The 22,245-nt window shown below is 35.8% G+C and overlaps 1 protein-coding gene across 3 annotated transcripts in view; it reads left to right on the top strand.

The window, feature by feature from the left end:
- The first annotated feature begins 439 nt into the window (after positions 1-439).
- SLC38A11 (solute carrier family 38 member 11) overlaps positions 440-22,245 on the top strand; it is a 46,238-nt gene continuing 24,432 nt past the window's right edge. The window contains exons 1-7 of one of the 3 annotated variants that reach the window (XM_023743766.1): positions 440-478; positions 997-1,114; positions 2,833-2,907; positions 9,363-9,497; positions 10,591-10,656; positions 14,558-14,664; positions 17,187-17,266. In XM_023743766.1, coding sequence (XP_023599534.1) covers positions 440-478; positions 997-1,114; positions 2,833-2,907; positions 9,363-9,497; positions 10,591-10,656; positions 14,558-14,664; positions 17,187-17,266 — 620 coding nt within the window. Of the gene's footprint in view, positions 479-996; positions 1,115-2,832; positions 2,908-9,362; positions 9,498-10,590; positions 10,657-14,557; positions 14,665-17,186; positions 17,267-22,245 lie in introns of those variants that run through there. The other 2 variants (XM_014446638.2, XM_023743772.1) reach the window with 2 other exon arrangements.

Consider the following 22,245-nt stretch of genomic DNA (forward strand, 5'->3'; position numbering starts at 1 on the left):
CTTACCTGGGCATCAGTCCAGCCAAGGAGCAGCTAACTTAGGGGTGGACTAAAACGAGGCCATCGTAACTGTACACTCTGGACAGGCACCGGGGGCCCAACAAACTATACTTTGCAGCTGGAGCTGGGGTGGGAGAGGGAGGAAAGAGGGCTGCCCAGATCAGAAACATCTGGTGGCTTCTCTGCAGGAGGAGGAAGGTGCATTTAACCGCACAAGACCCTCAGGGAAATCACCCGGGGCTGAGCCAGCCGAGTGAGCTGCGGGCTGCAGCCAGCGGCGGGAGGGGCAGGGGTGGGGCCAGCGGACCGAGGAACCGCGGGCCTGGCGGAGGTTCCCCGCCGCGGACCCCGGATGCGAGAGGTCTCCGAGGAGGCAGGTGCGGCTAGAGTGGGGCGCCCAGGACCACTCACCTTCCACCTGCTAAGGACCCGCTGCTGCCATGGGCTACCAGGGCCAGCAGCCCATCATCCCGCCACAGGTAACGCTGGAGGCTGGGGCAGGTTCTGAAGCCAAGTCCCCGCAAGATTCATTCACCTGCAACGGAGGTCAGCTCACCTGCATTGGGTCCAGCGTTAGCACCACGGGGAGTTCTCCAGGAGAAAAAGTTTTGCCTTGATTTGACTTGTTTGTTTTCTTTTTCTTTTCTTTTTTTCTTCGCAGGCACTTTTAATGTAACCCCTTTAGTTTCATAAAATCACATCATTGGCTCCCTAACAGATCCTTTATGGGGTCCCATGTAGCAGCCCTTGAACCTGGTGAAGCTGTAATCAGGACATTTTAGGATGGAGTTTATTTACAAAGCTCTGTTGAGCTACTAGCCATTATTATTACTATTTATAATTATCTTCATTATTTTCTCATCATGATTGATGTTATCATCATTACTGATATCGTTAGTCTCCTACATTGCATATTTGTCTGACACGTTTCTGTCTTTTCAACTAGTAAATATTTGTTTAATTTTATAATTATTGGCCATTTTGTATGTTTAAATAGAGAGATCTAGCTGACAAAGAAACCCTCGTTTCTGAACATAAGCACAAAGGGAAAACTTGCCGTCAGTCTGCTGCTGTTTTTAATGTTGTCAACTCTATTATAGGATCTGGTATAATAGGTAAGTGTTGCTTTGTTGTCTTTTTAATTTTAAGTGAAAAGGCCAAATTTAAGACTCTTATTATGTTGCTGGTGTTTATTGAATTTTTAAAGCAAAGATCTTAAATGATAAGTTGGTAATTTTCTTTCATAAAAGTCTTCCATTTTTTCCCCAGTGTAACAGTGGGCGTTACATAAGTTCCCTTTTCCCTGAAGGTTGGATGATGATCCACACTCTTTCTAAGTTTGAGAACATCCTCCACACAGGTTAGGTTAGGGGGAGCATCATATGAGAGATGCTGAAAATTTTTCATAGCATCCTGGTTATTGATAATGTGATCTAATTTACTTTTTCCCTCTTCCTGAAGTGTCCATCATTACTTGAATCACCTTTCTATGACCTTCTTGAGGTGTAAGACCTCAATATTTGGAAATATTGGAGGTACAAAAATTTAATGTGAAAACATAACAATCTTGTGAAAAATTAAATCCAGACAATATTTCCTTACCCATCTATATAATGTTAAATTTAAAGCACAAGCTTATGAATTTATATCAATGTTAAATATCATTTACTAAATAAATAGAAATTGGTTAAATAGAAGTGCATATGATTTTTTAAACAAAGGAGCCAAATCATAATGGAAAGAAATGATCAGCTCATATTTTCTCAATTTGAAGCAAGGGGAAAGTTTTGACAAAATTAAGTTCATGGCATTATATTAATAAAGGTAGTTATTTTTTTCATACTTGCTATTCTTTTTGCTATTTGAAGATATCCAATTTAAGAAAAAGTGGGGACAAAATTAAACCCTGCACTACTCATTGAGAATATTCTTTTTTCCTGTAAAGTTTTGACATTTTAATCACAGTCATCATTGAATAGTTACCCTTCATAATTTAATGTTTTAATTTTATCTATATTGTCCCAATATATAGATAATTTCCTTTTCAAATGGTACATCAAGTGGAGAAAGCTGAAGCAGAGTAGTGACACAGAGTTAAAGACTTATTTGAAATGTTGCCTCCATGTACCACAGATGAGTGGGCAGCTCTACTTGGCAGAATTCCAGACTTAATTCCTGATGTGAACATTTTATGCTTATCCATGTCAGCAACATTTAAAATGCTTCTTAATCTGTTCAGCAGACTTTTTAAAAGAAAAATATTTCAGAAAGTAAAATTTCTGGGTGGACATATTTTGAATATATTTTACTTTAAATACTTTATTGTTCGTTTTCCAAACAATTCGTAAGAAAATATTTCATATTGCCCCCTTCAGCTTTATTAAAATATTTTGGCCTTCTCATTTTTCTCTCCTTTTCTTACATGGTTGCCCATTTTGACTCCTTAAATCCCATCACCCTTCTGTGCTCTTTTTATCCTCTCTGTTTGCCCAGGTAAGAAAGCTTTGGGTCTTTACTCTCCATATTCTAGATCATATGATTCCTTCACTCTGAGGTGAACATTATTTGTGTGAACTGACATCTAATTTTCATTTGCTTCTTTCTTATTCTTATGCCATCACCTTATAAACTTGCTCTCGTGACATGTCCTTAATTTAAAACATTTTATTCTGAAATAAGTATTAATATATTAATGTTTAAATTTAGTAGTCATATGCATTGTTTATAATTATGTCCTATAACTATGTCTATTATATACAGAATTGGGGAGAAATTCTGTATTTCTATATGTTTTACTAATATGATGGGTGGGGCATTTTGTGTGTTTTTTCAGGATTGCCATATTCAATGAAGCAAGCTGGCTTTCCTCTGGGAATATTGCTTTTATTCTGGGTTTCATATATTACAGGTAAATACTGTATAATTGCTAGTTCCTGCAACTTAAATGGCACAAGGACTATTTTACACACACACACACACACACACACAGTACAGTAATTGATTTTACTGGATCAAAGAATCCTAAAGAATTTAAACATTATGTCTGAGGAGATTTACTTTTCTTGCTAATCCTCTGAACAGATTAGAAAAGCATTATATATTCCCAAGCCTAAATCCTTTTCATGTGCCTTTCACTTTATGCAGAAAGTGGTAGGTGGGAAAGTCATTTTAAAGGCTGATGAAAGCCAAGTCAGCCACGCGCTGAAAGTGTCCTCATCAGGACCTCCTTTCCCACAGTGACCATGGGCAGGTGCACAAGAATGAGTGGCCTTTTCCAGCTACGTCTGTGCAGGTGGAACTGAAAGCCCTGGTATTCCCACCTTCCCCACGCCTGCTCAGGCTCCCCACCAGCCCGTCTTTAAGTGCAGCAACTGGGTGCTTTTCACTACTTCTCTTCTGCTTCCCCCTTTTCACGTACCATTTTCATTCACACCCACGTTTTGCCTCTCCCCCCTCTAAGTGCAGACTATACACTCAGCTCCTCTTCCTGTTGTCCTCCTCTCTGCCTTGTCATACCATCAGCTCACGTCAAGACAAATACAGGGTCTTTCCCCTTCCTTAGGATCACTGTGAAAGAGGCAGCAATCACAGAAACCATCTGCTGTGGTTGCTGCTATGGTGGCCGCTATGTGTAGCCACCCTGATGCCTTTTTACCAGATAATGCAAAACACCTCAGTGTCCCCTTCTCCAGAGTGGTGGTCTGAGCCTCAGTGGCACTGCCTTCCTTGATGAGGTTATGACCCCCAGCTGCCATGTCCCCACAGCCTCCAGCCAATGACTGACTGATGATATAGGAACTTGCCTCCAGGAAAGAACTGATGTGTGGTGCACTTGGAGCTCCAGAGCATAGCTAGTCTCCACCTGGGACCTCATCCTTGCTTAGCCCTTTCCCCTGCCCTGTCCTCTCACTCACCTTCTTCTGGGAGCACTCCCTCAATTGCCCAAGAATCTCAGCTCTGCTCCAGAGACCCTACCAAGATGTTATCTCCCATAAACTCTCAGGCTTCCAAGCCCAGCCTGTAACTGCTCATTTTCTCAGGCTGAGAAAGAGAGAGTAAAGCATGAAGTAGACACCACGGTCAGGGCTGCAAAGACACTGGCCTCCTTCCTCCTGCCTTCTCCTCACCACCCAAAACCTGAGCTGCTTTTAGATTTGATAGTTCTTAATTTGTAGCTTAATTTGTAACTTAGTAATGGGCTCCATAACATTCAGAGTTGCTGGTGTTTAAAAATTGCATCCTATTCATACAAGCATTTATCATACAATAAAAAAAATACCTCACTTAAGGATTTACCCTTATCATTTCTAATTTCCTGCTTCCCAGTCAATCAGCACTGACAAATAATTAATTTTCACCCAGGCATAATAACCATGGTCTATTTAAGTGCACTGTAAATATTTACACACATTAAATAAATTAAAATATACAGATCACCTAAGAACTCAATACTTAAGGAGAATGAACAGTTTACTAACACTAAATCATCCTATCTAATAAAAGAGTAATATGCAAATTGACCATCACTCCAACACACAAGATGGCCACCCTCATGTGGTCAAAGATGGTCATTCCCATGTGGACATAAGATGGCCTGCAGGGGAGGGCAGTTGGAAAGGACCAGGCCTGAAAAGGAGGGCAGTTGGAGGAAATCAGGCCTGCAGGGGAGGACAGTTGGGGGGAACCAGCCCTGCAGGGGAGGGCAGTTGGGGGGAACCAGGCCTGCAGGGGAAGGCAGTTAGGGGCAATTGGGCTGGCAGGGGAGCAGTTAGTCATCGATCAGGCTGGCAGGGGAGTGGTTAGGGGATGATCAGGCTGGCAGGCAGGCGAGCAGTTGGGAGCCAGCAGTCCTGGATTGTGAGAGGGATGTCTGACTGTCCCAGAGGGATCGGGCCTAAACAAGCAGTCGGACATCCCTCAAGGGGTCCCAGATTGGAGAGGGTGCAGGCTAGGCTGAGGGACACCCCCCCTCCACGAATTTTGTGCACCGGGCCTCTAGTATTATATACAAATAAATCATGCTGTGAATAACTTTCTCCACTGATGCTATATATAAACCTACAGCAGTTATTGTGAGCAGTCCTTTGCAAAGTCATATATTAGTTGACTCATTAATTTAGCTATGTGATAAAAATCCTTATATTATTTTGATAAAGGATACCCACACAAAAGCAAAATTTTTTAGAGATTATGATTAATTTTGTTTTTAATTAGACTTTTAAAAGCAAAATTTATAAGTAAGGTATAATATTACACTTTTCTTTAAATTGACACTGTAATTACACAATAATTTGTCTCTAGTATTATCTTTTTGTCTTTTTAAGGCCTTTAATGAAATATGGCCAATTCAACAGGTAGTTTTTCAAAGTTCTGTTTGCATGTTTGTGAAATGTTGAGAAACAAAAAAAGAATTATAACTATTTACAACAGTTTTATTTTTAATTGCCCTAAGATTTTATTTGTTGATTAGAGTAAAATAATTTTTATTGTCCAAACATACAGAATTATTTAAAAGAAAATTTTCATGTTGAATAACATAGACTCATTCATGGATTAACTAAAATTTGCATATAATGTATTTAAATTGAGATCAAAATGTTATAGTGATTGATAGTTGAGATTCCTAAAAGGTTTAAGATAATATATTTATAGCTTGTATTTTACAAGCAGATGAAATCATTTATATTTATTATTGACTAAATTCTTACCAAATTGTTAACTTTAAGCAATACCTCTTAAACTTTTATGAAACTCAACATTCTCATTCCAAGCATACAGTTCTTCACCAAAATTTACACCACCTGTGAAATTGGTTACTTCCTCTCTGATACTCAGGTTTTCATTGGTTATCTTCTTTGGCCAATAAGTTGCTATTTTACTGCCTTTAGCATCTGTCCACTTTCTGATCAGTCCTCCATGTTGCTTCAAGTTAACTTTATAAAACCTTGACCTGATACCTGTTACTCTCCCAATCAAAGCATTCCAAGATTCCACAATGACAACAGGAACAAAGAAGTATTGCATTCAAATTCCTTCATAGTGTAGTCACAGTATGAATTTTTAGTCTCATCTCCAACTACTCTAACCTCTCTTTTACATTGTCATGTGTGGACCTTATGTTTTAGCTATTCTGGATATATCATTCCTCACATAGAGAATATGGTTTCACGCTGCCTTCCTGTGAATAGTCCCCTGCTTGACATTCTTTTTTTTTTCTCTACCTGGTAAAATCCTATTCAAATTTTAAGGCACTACTCAACTCTTCTGTGAAGCTTTTCCTAGTTTTAAACAAAGGAATTAGAATTAGTTGCTATGACCTTTGTGCTTGCAGAATATTTTAAAATATAATTTATTAGGTCATTATCAAATTAAATTTGAACCCTGCTATATATTGATCATTGATTGATTTCAATATTTACTGACACTGCTGCCATTTAGCAATGAAAAGCATTATCCCTGCCTGTATGAAGCTCACTATGTAGTGTCTCAGGCAGACAAAAATACATAGTTACAACACTTCATTAAAAATACCATAATAAAAATATGTGCATGATGATAGGGACATTGGCATTCAACACAGCCTCAAAGAAACAGGTATATTTTGGGGAGTAGGAGATATCTCCACTAATGTTTATGAAAATGTATGAGTGAGCAAAGAAAATGGAAGGTTACTCTATGCAGATGGAAATGTGGAAATACAAAAGGGACTGTGTAAATATTCAGTCCAGTTGAAGTTTAGGGCTGATGTTTGTAAGTAGAGAAAGATGCTGGTAGAGAGTTTGCAGAGCTGTTTATGAAGGTTCTCATGAGTCGCTCTCATTACCATTTCCTGAGGACTGGCCAGATGCTGAGCACGAAGCCACCATTATACTTAATCCTTCTGACTCCAAGAAGTAGGTATTCATGTTCTGCTTTTATGGAGGAGGAAATTGAAACTTTAATGGATTAAAATAACTTGCTCAAGGTCTACAGTTACATGCAACAGAGCTGAGGTTTTGATTATGCACATGGGTGCTCGGGCCAAACTACCAGGACCTGAAGCCTGACTGCTCCATTGCTAACTCTGTGGAGTTTGGCAATTTACTTAACCTTCTGTGCCTCACTTGTCTCACTTATTAAATGGGGCTAATAATGGCAACTACCTAGGATTGTTGTAAATATTAAATAAGTTAATACATGTAAAGCATTTAGAAAAAGGCCTGTGGAAATATTGTGTAAGTATTTGCTAGCATTTTTGTGGTTGTAATCTATATTAATAAAAGGGTAATATCCTAATTAGATTGGATAGACTGGATGTCTTCTGGACATCCTTCCGGACAAAGCCATGGTGGCGGGGCCGAGGCAGAGGCAGTTAAGGGTGATCAGGCAGGCAGGCATAGTGGTTAGGTGCTGGGGTCCAATCCCAGCGGGTCCAGGGGTCCCCAAAGGTGTGGACGGAGTCGGCGAAGAAGGAATGACACGAAGACAGCCTTCAGTTGATCAGCAGCCTAGTCAGGACCTCTAGCCAGGATCTCCAGCCAAAGTTCAGGTCAGAGTTCTGATTAGGAACTGATGAGGATCTGATGATTATTGTCTTGAGTGCACAAATTTCATGCACCGGGCCTCTAGTATAGTAATAATTCAGAAAAATCAAGTCCTTCACCCAAGGTCACATAGTTAATACATAAATTTTTTCTGCCTCATAAAAAGAAGTTGATTTTTATTCAAAGTCTTTAAAGGATCTCCTGGAGTATTTTCAGCAAAAGACATGATCAGATTTATGATTTGGTTAAGACCCATTTGAGGGGGAATATTAAGAACGTCTTAGCAGATCTAAAAAATGTTTTGGTAGGGGGAAAGATTGGTGGATGAGAAAACTATTTGAAGGTTATTGCAGTAATCCTAAGCCTTTATCATATACCAGGCTAAAATAAAGCAGGTTAAGTATTAGAAATGAGGATATACAGTTGAATAATTTATGATGCAGTAATAAACTTGTTGACCAAAGGAATACAAAAGATGATGGATAGTGAGAAATCTAGGTGATTCTCAAATTTCTGTTGATACTATTCAGGGATTGGAGAAATATGGATGAAGAAGCAGGTTCGAAAACAAATATATAAATTAGAATTTGGATATTTTAAAACTGAGATGTCTATGAGATCTTCAATGTAAAGTGTTTATTAGGCAGCTAGATGTAGAAATCTGGAGTTTTGGATTCTGGGCTAGAGATACAAATTTGGGGGTTACTAATATCTATGGGAAATTGAAACCATGGACATGAATATAATCACAGTAGGACATCTTGAAGAGTGAGAAAAAAGTCTAAGAATTCTGGATAAAAGAAAACTGGTGAAAAACTGAGTATAAATGGCCAAAAAGGTAGGAAACTCAAGAGAAAGTGAAGTCACAAAGGCCAAAGGAGGATGATCAAAAAAGGGGGAAATGGTAAACAGGAAAAAAATGTTACTGAAAGAACAAATGAGATTAAGATTTAGGGTGTGACAATTGGATTTATCAATTTGGAGTTATTGAAGAACTTGAAAGAAGTTTCAATGATGTGGGAGAGACTCAGGGTGGAAATCATACTACAATTATTGGCATTTTCATCTTTGTCTTTTAATGCATTTTCAAGTTACTTAAAGGACAAAAAAAAAAAAATCGCCTGTGAGTGGAAACATGAGTAAGAGAAAAGAGCAATAATCACACCCTGTGCATAGCTATGTACCCAATATATTGAATTGTTGTTCACTAGGTTAAATGCCATTCACTAGGTTCATTGAGTAAAATGAGGAAAAAATTAACTTTTAATTATATAATATTCAACTCTAAAATTGAAACTTAAATCTTTAAATTATAAATTTCAAAAATTCTTAGAGTGCTCTCAACCATAATAACTATAAAATAGAGTTACTAGTTGTACTTTATTATAAAACAAATGATCTGAGTCTCATAATCTATTTTTTATGTATGCTCACAGCATTTTTCATTCTCAGTCTTCAGATGTTGAATGCCTATGAAATATTTGATTACCTACATTCCATTGCATAGATGATTGAGCCACATCGTAATAGTCTTTGCATTGGTTAATTAGGAAGTAAAATGAAAAACTAATGCTTGACTCTAGTCTCTGCACCTTCTTCTGTCCAGTTCATTGCATAGATGTCTTAAGTATACTGGTATCTTGATTGAAAAATACATAACTGGAAACAGTACCATTTCATGAAAAGTAATATATAATGAAAAGAAAGTAAGGATTGCTATGCTAATTTACTGTAGCATGAAATTAAACTTTTTAAAAAATTTCTTTTTTATTTAAGTCAAAAACATGAAAAACCTTTGTATTAAAGATAATCTGACATTTGTTTGTTATTTTTGCCACAGACTTTTCCCTTGTTTTGTTGATAAAAGGAGGGACTCTCTCTGGAACAGACACTTATCAGTCTTTGGTCAATAAAACCTTTGGCTTTCCAGGGTATCTCCTCCTCTCTGTTCTGCAGTTTTTGTATCCTTTTATAGGTAAGATGAATGTGAAGATACATATTCTACTTATTTGCATAAACATACTTCTATTTCTGAGTAAAATAGTTTTAATAGTCATTGCTTAGTCATTAAAGAGTACCAGTCATTGAAATATATTCCAAATTAAGCATTTACTTCTTTAGCCATTTCTACTTATTTCCTGGTCCTTTTGGTTGGTTTTCTGAGTACGTATTTCATTGACAAAAAATGAGAGTAATTTTCATTAGGTTAGTGCTTGTGCTTCCCTAGTTTGGTGAAAAATAGAATGATCTGTGATTAAAAGTAAGTGAGAGGAACAATAGATTTCTTTTAAGGCTGAAATACAATTTGAAAACCTAAGGATTTATGGAAGCCATGTACCATAATGGTGAAAATATCACCTAGCAATTCTTAAGTAAAATGTTAACATTCAACAATGGCCAAATTGTAATAGTAATACAGAAGCTATTATTTAAACCATTAGTTTCTTAAGTCTCCCCCAAAGACTAAGAACATATTTCTCAAAAATCTTACTTTTTAGCCCTAGCCGGTTTGGCTCAGTGGATAGAGCGTCGGCCTGCGGACTCAAGGGTCCCAGGTTCGATTCCGGTCAAGGGCACGTACCTTGGTCTTAAGTAAAATGTTAACATTCAACAATGGCCAAATTGTAATAGTAATACAGAAGCTATTATTTAAACCATTAGTTTCTTAAGTCTCCCCCAAAGACTAAGAACATATTTCTCAAAAATCTTACTTTTTAAATGAGGAGATATTTTGGAGCCTTTACAATTTTCTGTTATTAATACTCACTTTGAACAATACATGTGTTCCTGAAAAATGATTTGGAAACTGAATTTTAATGACAAGTAAGTCACATTTTAAATGACTCACCATTATTTAAAAATGCTTAAGTGAAAATATTTTTAATACAAATTGATAATCTCCCAAAAATCTATTGTCTAGTTATTTTTAAGTTGTACATGTTGGTGATCAAAATTGATATTTGAAAGTAGTAGGATTATACCAATACTTGTGAAGTAGTAACTGATTATTTTCAAAATATTCAATATGAAAATTGTTGGTAACTGTATTATTTTAATTATGTATTTAGCCATGATAAGTTACAACATAATAACTGGAGACACTTTGAGCAAAGTTTTCCAAAGAATCCCAGGAGGTAAGTAATATATTTATTACATATAGTTAATGTGGTTCATAATAGCTTATAAGTAAAATATCTGCAAGTTCAAGAGCTGGATGACCTCAAATATCTGGCAATATTTATGATCCATTCTGTTTCTAAAGTATTAATCTACCTTTACATACAGTGTAATTCTTATTTAGCTATTTAAAAATGTTATTACTATTATTGCTGTACTCAGAAATATTATCACTATTAAGCTATACCTAGCATAATAGTAAGAATTAACAGTAATATGTATTATAATTAATAGTAAATATTATGATAATAAATATTATTACTATATTTAGAATACTGTATATTTGATATATCTTATGCTACAAATCACCATCTGGTAGTAATATTTTCTCATGTACTATTTTTACTACATCATTTCTTAGATAAACAAGCGATCTTTCCCCCCATGACTTCTATTAATATGTAACTTAATATAGTAAAATTAACCCTTTTTATTGGATAGTCTTGTTAGTTTTGACAAATGCATGTAGTCATAGAGCAATAGCCACAATGTAAATACAGAACAATTCCATAATATCCAAATTTTCTTTATTTCTCTGCTTAGTCAAACCCTCCCTCATCTCCAGCCCCTGGCAACCACCGAAATCTGATTTCTCTGTCTAGTTTTGTTTTCCCAGAAGGCCAAACCAAAAGCATCATATAGTATGTAGCCTTTTGAGACTAGCTTCTTTCACTTAGCATAGTGCATTTGAATGTCAGCCATGACTTTTGGTATATAGTAGTTTGCTCTTTAAAAAAATGCTGGGGAGTATCCCATTGTATGAATGAATAACAGTTTGTCTGTCACATAATTGAGGGACATTTGGGTTGTTTCCAATTTGGGGTGATTATGAAAAAGCAGCTATGAATATTCTCAAACGGACCTTTTTGCCATGTCACACAGCCCCCTCCCCGTTCAACCTTTCATTCTATTATGGCTATTTGCATAATTCAGAGTCTTTGTGCTTTGAAGAGCTTCTCATCCAAGCCACATGCTCCCCATTTTATTGTGACCTAACTCTATAGTTGTTATTGTAGTTGAGATTTATACCATAATGCCTGTCCTCTTAGTACTTGAGACACTCATTCTAAAAGACATACAAAACAAAACCCGGCCCTCACCGGTTTGGCTCAGTGGATGGAGTGTCAGCCTGCAAACTGAAGGGTCCTGGGTTCGATTCTAGTCAAGGGTACATGCCTGGGTTGCGGGCTCGGTCCCCAGTAGGGGGCATGCAGGAGGCAGCCAATCAATGATTCTCTCTCATCATTGATGTTTCTATCTCTCTCTCCCTCTCTGTTCCTCTATGAAATCAATAAAAATATATTTTAAAAATAAATAAATAAAACATCATAGACAAGGCTAAAGTTCCCTTTGAAACCCATTCCTGGTTATTAATTTTATAAAACATTAAAAATTACTTTTAAAACATAGGTTACATAGCAAAGAACACACTTTTATTCTTGTCACAGTTTCTTTATATCATTGAATGTTGTTTTGTAATGTATGATTATTTTTATAAAGATTAATATGATGCCAAAGTAGTTTTAGAAGTAGATAAAATCCTTAGTATTTTTTTCTCCTGAAATAGATCACCATTGTCTTAGACTGACAAGTGGGCAATTGCTTATACCTTTTCCAGATAACTAAATTCTTGGATCATGATACAAGTTAAATTAATGAGAAACGTTGGTGTAAGAAGTAGTATGTCTTTGATTTTGAAATTTTTGAAATATTACAATGTTCATTACTCCCTACTATTGTTAAAACATTTAGAATGCGTATTTGGGTACATTTTTGTTAAAAGATCAGTAAAGGTAATAGATCTCATCATTGGATCATTAATGAAAAATGTCCTTTACATGAATAGAGATCCTGTTACTAAGCTCCTCCAGGCTGTTCATAGCAGTCTATTTTAGTGTTTTTCTAGGCCTTAGAATTTTCCCAGTAAAGGAAATACATTTTCTACTAAATATATCATAGGGGGAGCGGTTTGAAGGGGTAAATATAAACAGATATACAAATAATTTAATTCAAACTATGTTCACCAGAAATATGTAAATATTTACATTCAGGGTTTTGGGGTCTTAAACTTTTATTGTTTTAATTCACAACTTTATGATGATTGTTAGCTATGGCTGAGTTAAATACTCATGATTAATTTTTCCATTCATGTGTGTGAGTGTGTGTGTGTGTGTGTGTGTGTGTGTGAAATTTATGCCATTTTGAAATTCCTATCTTGGAACTTTCTTTTAGTTAATTAGCCATATTAGAAAATTAGTCCCACTTTTCAGACTAATAGCTTCTTTTTTATTTTTTTAAAATTACACACACTTATTTGACAGATTTGGCTTCTACAGACTTTAAACTTCACAGAATTAAACACACAAAGACTTGGTACCACTAAGGATATTTAAAAAATATAACTACATGATCTCTGAAGGAATTCAATATGAGTTAAAAAATTAAAACAATGGTGTCTTCATTGGAATAGATGTAGAGTTCCTGAAGCAAATACAGTACTGTGATTAGCACAGCTTTAAAATATATATAAATCCTTGTAAGTATGTTTTAATTTATGTTTACAATTTTTGGGGTATTTGATGATAGACACACACGCACGCACACACACACACACACACACACACACACATCCTCTCTCTCAATCTCTCTCTCTCTCTCTCTCTCTCTCTCTAGAGCAGTGGTTCTCAACTTTCCTAATGCCATGACCCTTTGATACAGTTCCTCATGTTGTGGTGACCCCCAACCATAAAATTATTTTCATTGCTACTTCATAACTGTAATTTTGCTACTGTTATGAATCGTAATGTAAATATCTGATATGCAGGATGTATTTTCATTGTTACAAATTGAACATAATTAAAGCATAGTGATTAATCACAAAAACAATATGTAATTATATATGTGTTTTCCGATGGTCATAGGCGACCCCTGTGAAAGGGTCGTTCGACCCCCAAAGCGGTCGCGACCCACAGGTTGAGAACCGCTGCTCTAGAGTCTAAGACATTGTATACTAGGTTTCAGCAGTTTCCCTCTGACTTACTTCTCTATTCAGGTTGCTTCTCTCTGTTTTCCTTCAAGGAAAATACTTCTTTCTCAACAAAAGGAAAAAGTATATAGTGAATATTTTTATCTAAATATTTATTTCTAAAACTTTGTTAAAGTTTTACTGTTCAAGTTTCTTTGAAATACAGAAAAATATTTTTTAAAGCTTCAGAATAGCTCTGGCTGGGTGGGTCAGTTGGTTGGAGCATTGTCCCGGGGTTCGATCCCTGGTCAGGGCACATACCTAGATTTTGGGTTCAATCCCTGGTCTAGGTATATACGGGAGGCAACTGATCAATGTTTCTCACATCAATGTCTCTGTCTCTCTCTCTCTCACTAAAAAATCAGTAAATATATATCTTTGAGGATTAAAAACCAAAAAGCCTCAGAATATGCCTTATCCCTGTGTAGCTTATTTTCTGAATGAACAGTTTGGCCATTAGAGGGCTTTGGACAAGGAGTGACATAATGTTTTTTTGATTTTGGAAAAGATGTCTGTAGTTTCCAGGTTAAGACTACACTGTACTCTAAGGAGACAAAAAAAGGTAGAAACAAGGAAACTGACTAGGAGGATATGAAAATATTTAAATGTAAAATATTTTAACATTATTTACTATAGGTTTATCCTTAAGTTATTTTGTATTTATATTTTCATGTATTATTTCTAGTTCTACATGGTTTTATGAAGCATATTTACTCTCAAAACTTTCTCTTTTAGATATTATTTAATATTAAAGTCATTTGATAATTCAATATTTACTGTGTCACTGATATGTTACGCAGACCTATAAACACTTTATAAAATTTGTGTTTTAGTTGATCCTGAAAACTTGTTTATTGGTCGCCACTTCATTATTGTACTTACCACGATTGTCTTTACTCTGCCTTTGTCCTTGTACCGAGACATAGCAAAGCTTGGAAAGGTAATTTTTACATTTTAAGTTAGCACAGAAATGTACTTCCTAATTTGCATTAATTGTGTCCAACTGCTATCTGTATGGCTAAGTTCTTATTTACAGTATTTATCGTCAGTTTCTTTTAGTTTAATTATAATTGTGCTAGAGTAAACTATGGTTGAATCTTTAGCTTACTTTTGGGAATGGGAGGTTAAATAGTTGATGAGTGTGAACTAAATATGCCTTTCCTTTTTATTTTTTTTAATAATATATTTTTATTGATTTCAGAGAGGAAGGGAAAGGGAGAGAGAGATAGGAACATCAATGATGAGAGATAATCATTGTTTGGCTGCCTCCTGCACGCCCCCCAATGGGGATCAAGCCTGCAACTGAGGCATGGGCCCTGACTGGGAATCAAACTGTGACCTCCTGGTTCCTAGGTTGACATTAAACCCCTTGAGCCACGCCGGTCAGGCCCTTTTTCCTTTGTGAGGTAGATACTCTAACTGATGACAGGCAGCCACCCTTTACATTTAGAAAATACAAAGAACTATACTTAAACCAAGTTTAATTTCCAAAAAAAAATTTATTGTTTTTATAGACAGTAAGTTAATTTAAAAGTAAACAATTTAGAAATAGGGATGAATCACTTTATTGGCTTAAAATTTTGTTTATAAATTACAGTGTCTGTTTTGCCTATTTTTCATTCATTGCATGTCAATGTGTTGATTGATTAATTGTTGAGAATTTAGTCAATATTTATGATTTGTATTGCTAAAGACAAATGCTGATTACTTTCTAATAAGACCAATCACATAATTATTCAATTTTCTGCATATGCCCACCAACATAGAGTAGCCTTTATCTGGTTATATTTTATTTCCTTACTGTCAAGGATGTTTGTATTTTACCCAAAATATTATTGATGCTGTACCTACATGATGCCAAACATTGCAATGAAACATTTTTAAAAAGAATTATACATATATTTTTGTATTCTGTTTTGAAAAATCCAACAGCTGATTGAATTTTACTTTTTACTGTGATGTTTGATGTGTGTCCACAGTTAAGAAATCCCTCTTTTCAGGTAGAGTTGAGAATGGAAATGATATTCCTGAGTATTCTGACTATTCTGCCTGCCTTCCCTAACAGTCATCTGGAGATAAACAAGAGTATATCAAAGTGGGCTTTTTATGGTGAAATATCTGAAATGGCTGAACTATTTTCCATTCACATGATCAATGTAAACATAAATGTTGCCTTCACAGAGCAGAAGACCAAGAATTCATGAACAGGAGGCTGCTAATACTCTATCATAATGCCCCTTCAAAGTGTCATATTGAAATATCTAAATAAATTTCCTAATGAGTAAATCAGGGTAGTTAGAAGCCATGATCTTGAGTCAGGATTCTTACATTTGAGTTTCTCCTTTGCCACTTTCTTGCTGTGTGACCTTGGGAATGTTACTTAATATTTCTGTTCCTCAGTAGATCAGAGGGCTCATAATAGAACTTTCCTTCTAAAAACTAACAACACAGAAAACAAGGTTAACAACCATTAAATGAAATGAAATAAAGTTTGTATTATATTTATCTTATCAGAGAAGAAAGTCTAAAATGTGTTTATCCATAAAAATTAAGAGATTAAACATAGATCTAATGTAATGAGTGTGTAGAACATATACATACACAGATCAGTTTATATTTAACCATTTGAAATAGTGACCAAAGAGAAAGGAAGAAGCAAAGAAGACTTAGAAATACAGACCAAATGGCAAGATCACAAAGGCAAACAACTAAAACTAGAGAACAAAAAGGAAACATCAGAGGCACCCCAAAAATGTGGGAGGGGATTGCTGGGTTGGAAGGGTGAGGGTAAGATAAAGACAAGCAGAAGGAGCAACTATAGATAGTAAAAAAGCATAAGTCAACACTAAAATAGGGCCTGAAGAAAAATAAACATACTTTCACTTTCATAAAAGAAAATCATCAATTTTGTATTCTACACAGGAAGCCACTAAAATCATGTAAAGCCATCTTGCAAGATTACAACAGTCATATATGATACTTGCTCTCCTATTTAAGTGAAAAAAAAAAACAGACTATGATCTGATAAAAAGTTATGTACTTGAAATTATCAACCCAATCTATAAGAATAAACCATTAAATTATTGTATTTGAAACTGGGCATATATTTACTCAAGTAAAAAGAGAAACACCTAATACTTTCAATAAAATAACTCCTATATCAGTGATTTTCAACTTCTTTAATCTCATGGCACACATAACCTAATTACTAAAATTCTGGGGCACACCAAAAAAATATTATATATTATTTTCTGATATGACAAAAGAAATAGGCATATTGATTCATTCACACCAGGTGGCTATTGTTGTGTTGGCTGTTGTCATTTTTTTTATTTGACAATCTAGGGGGAAAGAGGTGAGTGCCCCTGACTAAATAGTCGGGTATTACATTTTTAATATTAATGCGGCACACACACTGCTCTATGAAGCAACTAATGGTATCTTTACATTTTCTTTTTACAGATCTCTCTTATTTCCACAGTTTTAACAACTGTGATTCTTGGGATTGCAATGGCCAGGGTAATTTCATTGGGTCCACACATGTAAGTTTTGTTGCTATATTGATTGGTCTTTGATTTATGATCATCACATAGATATTTATTTGGCATAAATTCTGAAATGTAAAGTAATAGTGGTACCAGAAGCATCATTTTTCTTTCTTTATTATTTGCAAAAATGAGAGAAAATAATTACATGTAGGTAGGCATGCATGTTTACATTGGACTCTGCATGGTTGATGAGAATGGTGAGAAATAGGATCTAGGTAGAGCACTCAGGAGGAAAAGTGGTAGATGATAGAAATTTCTATATATACCTCAGAGATAGACTCGTTCTTAACAAATTTCATCAATCTAGGTTGAAATGAGAGGAATAAAGAATATTGTGGATGCTTTTGGCCATTAAACAAAAGGTAGTCACATTGAAAGCCACCCTTTACTCTCTACTAAGATTATATTCTTTAATTATGTTACGTTAAAATGCTTTGTCATTTATGAACTAATAGTGAGAGATGATAGTGGTATTTGTTTTTAATGTTAATAGTTGGCCAAATAAATGTTGGCAACTTGGTGTCAGTTTCCCAAATTTTATTTACTCACCCATGAAATTCAAACTGTGGGTACTGCTGATCTAAACTGCACAGTTTTTATTATTTGGTTATAGAATAGATTCATCAGATAAGGACTGAGTAGTTCATATCCATAGTCCCACGAGAATGCTGGAATGAAACTAACTAAGTTGGCTTTAAATGCAAAATTAGATTCCCATAATGCACAATAAGTATTTGTTGAATAAATAATTAATACATTATGGAGTTTCCATGAGACCTTAAATATTTTCACTATCCCAAATAAGACAAAATGAAATTAATTTAAGACATCATGACAAGCTGGATCTTCAAAGAATGTGACCTGTGAGAGAGGGAAAAAAAGAAAGCCTGGTGAATAGCTACAATTAATAATGTGGTCCCCAAGGTAGCTTACTTTTTTCTATTGATTAACTGTTCTTATGCAAAAATCACTTCATTTGTTACTCGATGCTGTCAGGTAAATACCAAAAATGATGCCTCAAATTTATTGGGAAGAAAATATGAATTATCTTGTCTAACTGCATTTGATATGGCCTTTCCTTTGTAAAAACAAACACTTAAATTTTTAAAGACTTAAATAAAAGGGAAATGTGTAATTATCTATGATGTTTATATTAATGTTCTCTTCAAACAACTTAATCCCAGCTCACAATTGTATTAGTCAGCTTGGGTTGCTGGAACAAAATACTATAGGTGGGTGGCTTAAACAACAGACATTTATTTTCTCACTAAACGCCCTGTGCACAAAATTCATGCACTCAAGGGGGTGGGGAAGGTCCCTCAGCCCTGCCTGCGCCCTCTAGCAGTCCGGAAGCACTCAGGGGATGCTGCAGAGGTGGGAGAGGCTCCTGCCACTGCCGCTGCACTCGCCAGTCATGAGCCCAGCTCAGGGCTTATAGATGAGCAGTGCTCCCCCTGTGGGAGCACGCTGACCATCAGAGGCAGCTCCTGCATTGAGCATCTGCCCCCTGGTGATCAGTGAGCATCATAGCGACCAGTCATTCCACCGTTTGGTCAATTTTCATATTAGCCTTTTATTATATAGGATAGTCTGGAGTCTGCCAGTGTGATCGGATTCTGGTGAGAAATCTCTTCCTGGTCTTCTTGCTGTGTCTTCATGTGGCAGAAAGCAAGCTCTCTGGTGTCTCCTCTTATAAGAGCACTGATCCTATCAAGAGTGCCCAGCCCTCATGACCTCATCTAAACCTAATTATCTCCCAAAGTCCCCCTCTCCAGACACCATCTCACTGGAGGTTAGCACTTGAACATTGTTGGGGGAGACCATTCAGTCCATCACAATAGAGTTTTTGAAATGCACCTGGTTCACTTCAGTGTGGCCACTTATTCTTTCATATAGTAAACTCAGAATGCCTATTGTTTCTGGCTATTTTGGTGTGTGTGCCCTGAGAGAAAAAGAGCAGAGAGCCATAAGTCAGCCCCTGCTACAAGTTGTTCACAATCAGTTATAGAGAAGGGACATATTTTTTAAAAAGAAAAAGAAATGACAGTATAGTAAAAGGAGTGAAAAATAGAAGCATAAACAAGGGGTAGCAGCAGTGCCACAGAAGAGAGTGCTTAATAGTCTGTCCGAATCAGGGAGGGCTTCCTGGAGGAAGAGAAACATGATCTGCATGTTTTGAAGGAAGAATCTGAACTTTTCCAGGTAGATAAGGGTGTAAAAGGCAATACAGGCCCAGGAAAGGAAAGCATAAAAGCCCAAAAGCATATATTAAATTCTACTGATATTTACTTAGCATCTATTATGTTGGTCTGTATTCAGTTCTGATTTTCAAAAATTGATTGCACAGCAACAAAGAGCTAAGAAATATATTGAACACAAAATTCAAGTAATAATTTTTGGCTTAATTTTTCAATTGTATAAGACAACTATTTTCATTGAAGGTTTTATTATGAAAAGTGATTCTAGAGAATAAATCAGTAGGTTATAATAAAAGGTCTTATCGATTTGGCATAGCACTATGTTACAATATTGAGGAGGAAAAACAAGTCCTTAAAAATGGAAGGAAAATAAATTATTCATTAATTGACCTTCAGGAAAACCATTTAAAGCAATGATTTTTTAACTCTGGCTTCTCATTAGAATTACCTGAGCTGAGCAGCTTTTCAAAATACTGATGTCAGATCCCTACCTGCAGAGATTCTGAGGGATCTGCATAGTGACCAGGCGATTAGGTTCATTATTTAACAGTTATGAATCTGTGAACAAGGATCTAGAGACCCTTGGTTTAAAGAGATTAAAATTACGAGTACACTTTTATAAGCTTCTTTTTTTTTTAAATATATTTTATTGATTTTTTACAGAGAGGAAGGGAGAGAGATAGAGAGTCAGAAACATCGATGAGAGAGAGACATCGATCAGCCGCCTCCTGCACATCTCCTACTGGGGATGTGCCCGCAACCCAGGTACATGCCCTTGACCAGAATCGAACCTGGGACCCTTCAGTCCACAGGCCGACGCTCTATCCACTGAGCCAAACCGGTTTAGGCACGAGTACACTTTTAACTGATGCATCATTTCTAAAAATAGACGGGAGATTTTATGTTATTTTAGTTACTCTTTTGTCATTATTTTTCAGGATTCATTTTTCACTTACTTTTTTCTTAGTATCTTTTATATACAAAATGTTATGTGAGATACTATTTTGAATACAAAGAGAAGTAAAATATCTCACAAATGATCATCATAAAGGCAGCATATCTCGATACAAAGGAAGAGAAAGGAGAAGACACTTCCTGGTTGGGCTTAATGAATTGATTTTATGGCCACAGAGCTATTTATTTCTGTCGTAACCACAATGAGGCCTGCATCTTTCTAAGCTTCCTCTAGTGGTGATGTCTTATTTTATCTGAGCCTTTGAAATTTTCCTAATAACAGTGGTTATTTACTTCACTCTTTCAATATTTAGATGTTAAAGAAGTGTGTTTCCTAATACTGTGCCGCCTTCTATTTCTGTTTGAATACTACTGCAAACAACTTCTATTTGTCCAGATTTACAATCAGGCTAATCAAATCCCATGTTCAGGGGTTGGCATAGCAGCTAGCCAGGCAGGCTTCTTTCTGAAAATATGACAGGCCACAAATGCTCATAATCCATAAAACATGAGAAATTCAGTACTCCAATGTGTTTTTCCTCATTCTTGGTTCAGATCAGAAAAACTAGATTTTTTTCGTAGGGATTTTAAATTGGTATTTGAAAGATTTTTAAACCCACTATCAGAAAGGAGGAAGGTCTGTAATGGCTACTGGTATTGACCTTGTTACTATGGAAACAGCTTTTTAGTGGTTGTGTTTTAAAAATAAAACACAGTTCAATTTCCTTTTTCATAACTCAGAGGGCCGTAAGTTCTGCTTTTTGATATGATGTCAAATAGCTCACAGTCCAATGACTTTCAGTTCTTTTTGGAAATAATGATCAGTTTATTGTATTTTCAAACCTTTTGTTTTCAAAAAACTGAGGCAGCAAAGCAATTTAATTGCTTTCTAGAAAGTGTGCTAGTATGAAAATGCAATAGCACAGTCCTCCATTATTTTTTAGACTAGGATCAGAGACATCATTGCTATGAAAACCTTCATTCTGTGCTTTGTTAATATTCAATTCTTTATATTTAAAATAGAAATGATAGTATGCAGTCCATATTTACAGCTATTTTCTCTTCATGTGGCATCTCTTATACAGCATTTTAAACAACAGTGTGTGTGGTTGGTGTTCCAAATATAATTCCAAAAATGCAGCTACACTTTCCCCAGGAATTTATACACATAAAATGTGCCTTCCCCAAGGACCTCAACACATATTAGTTCCTCTACCCCTTATCCATTCTAATCCTGAAATTCTACAATATAATCCTATACATAAGAAGGAATAAAGGGAATTAAAGAAAGGATCAGAAAAAAATGTGTTAAGATAGAGGAACAGTGCATATTTGAAAAAATGGAATAATTAGTTTTGTTAAATGGAATGTTTTGATAATGTATACATTATTGTTCTTTTTGTTGCCAATGACAACAACGACAGGACCCTAACTGAATGAAACAAAGGGAATTTATTGCTCACATTACTGTAAAGTTCAAGGGTAGTTCTGTTATGAGATTTGGTTGAATTTAGGAGCTCAGTCAATGAAATCAGGCATAATTTATCTCTTTTTTTTTAATCTCTTGGCTTCACTTCCTGTTATGTCTCTAGTTTCTGACAGGCTTTCTCTTTATCGTGACAAGATGGCAGCAGCAGTCTCAGCCTACATCCATTCAAGTTCAAGTCCATATAAAAAGAAAGAGCTTTGTTTTATAAATTATCTCCAACTTTACTTCCAGTGTCAGTTCTGATTGGCTCTACTGAGGACCTGTGACACTCACAAACCCTATCATCATGGCCTCTTTGAGTTGCTCATGTTTAGATTACTTGATTACCCTCC

Source organism: Myotis lucifugus, unplaced genomic scaffold (genome assembly GCF_000147115.1).
Source record: "Myotis lucifugus unplaced genomic scaffold, Myoluc2.0 scaffold_5, whole genome shotgun sequence".
Taxonomy (NCBI): domain Eukaryota; kingdom Metazoa; phylum Chordata; class Mammalia; order Chiroptera; family Vespertilionidae; genus Myotis; species Myotis lucifugus.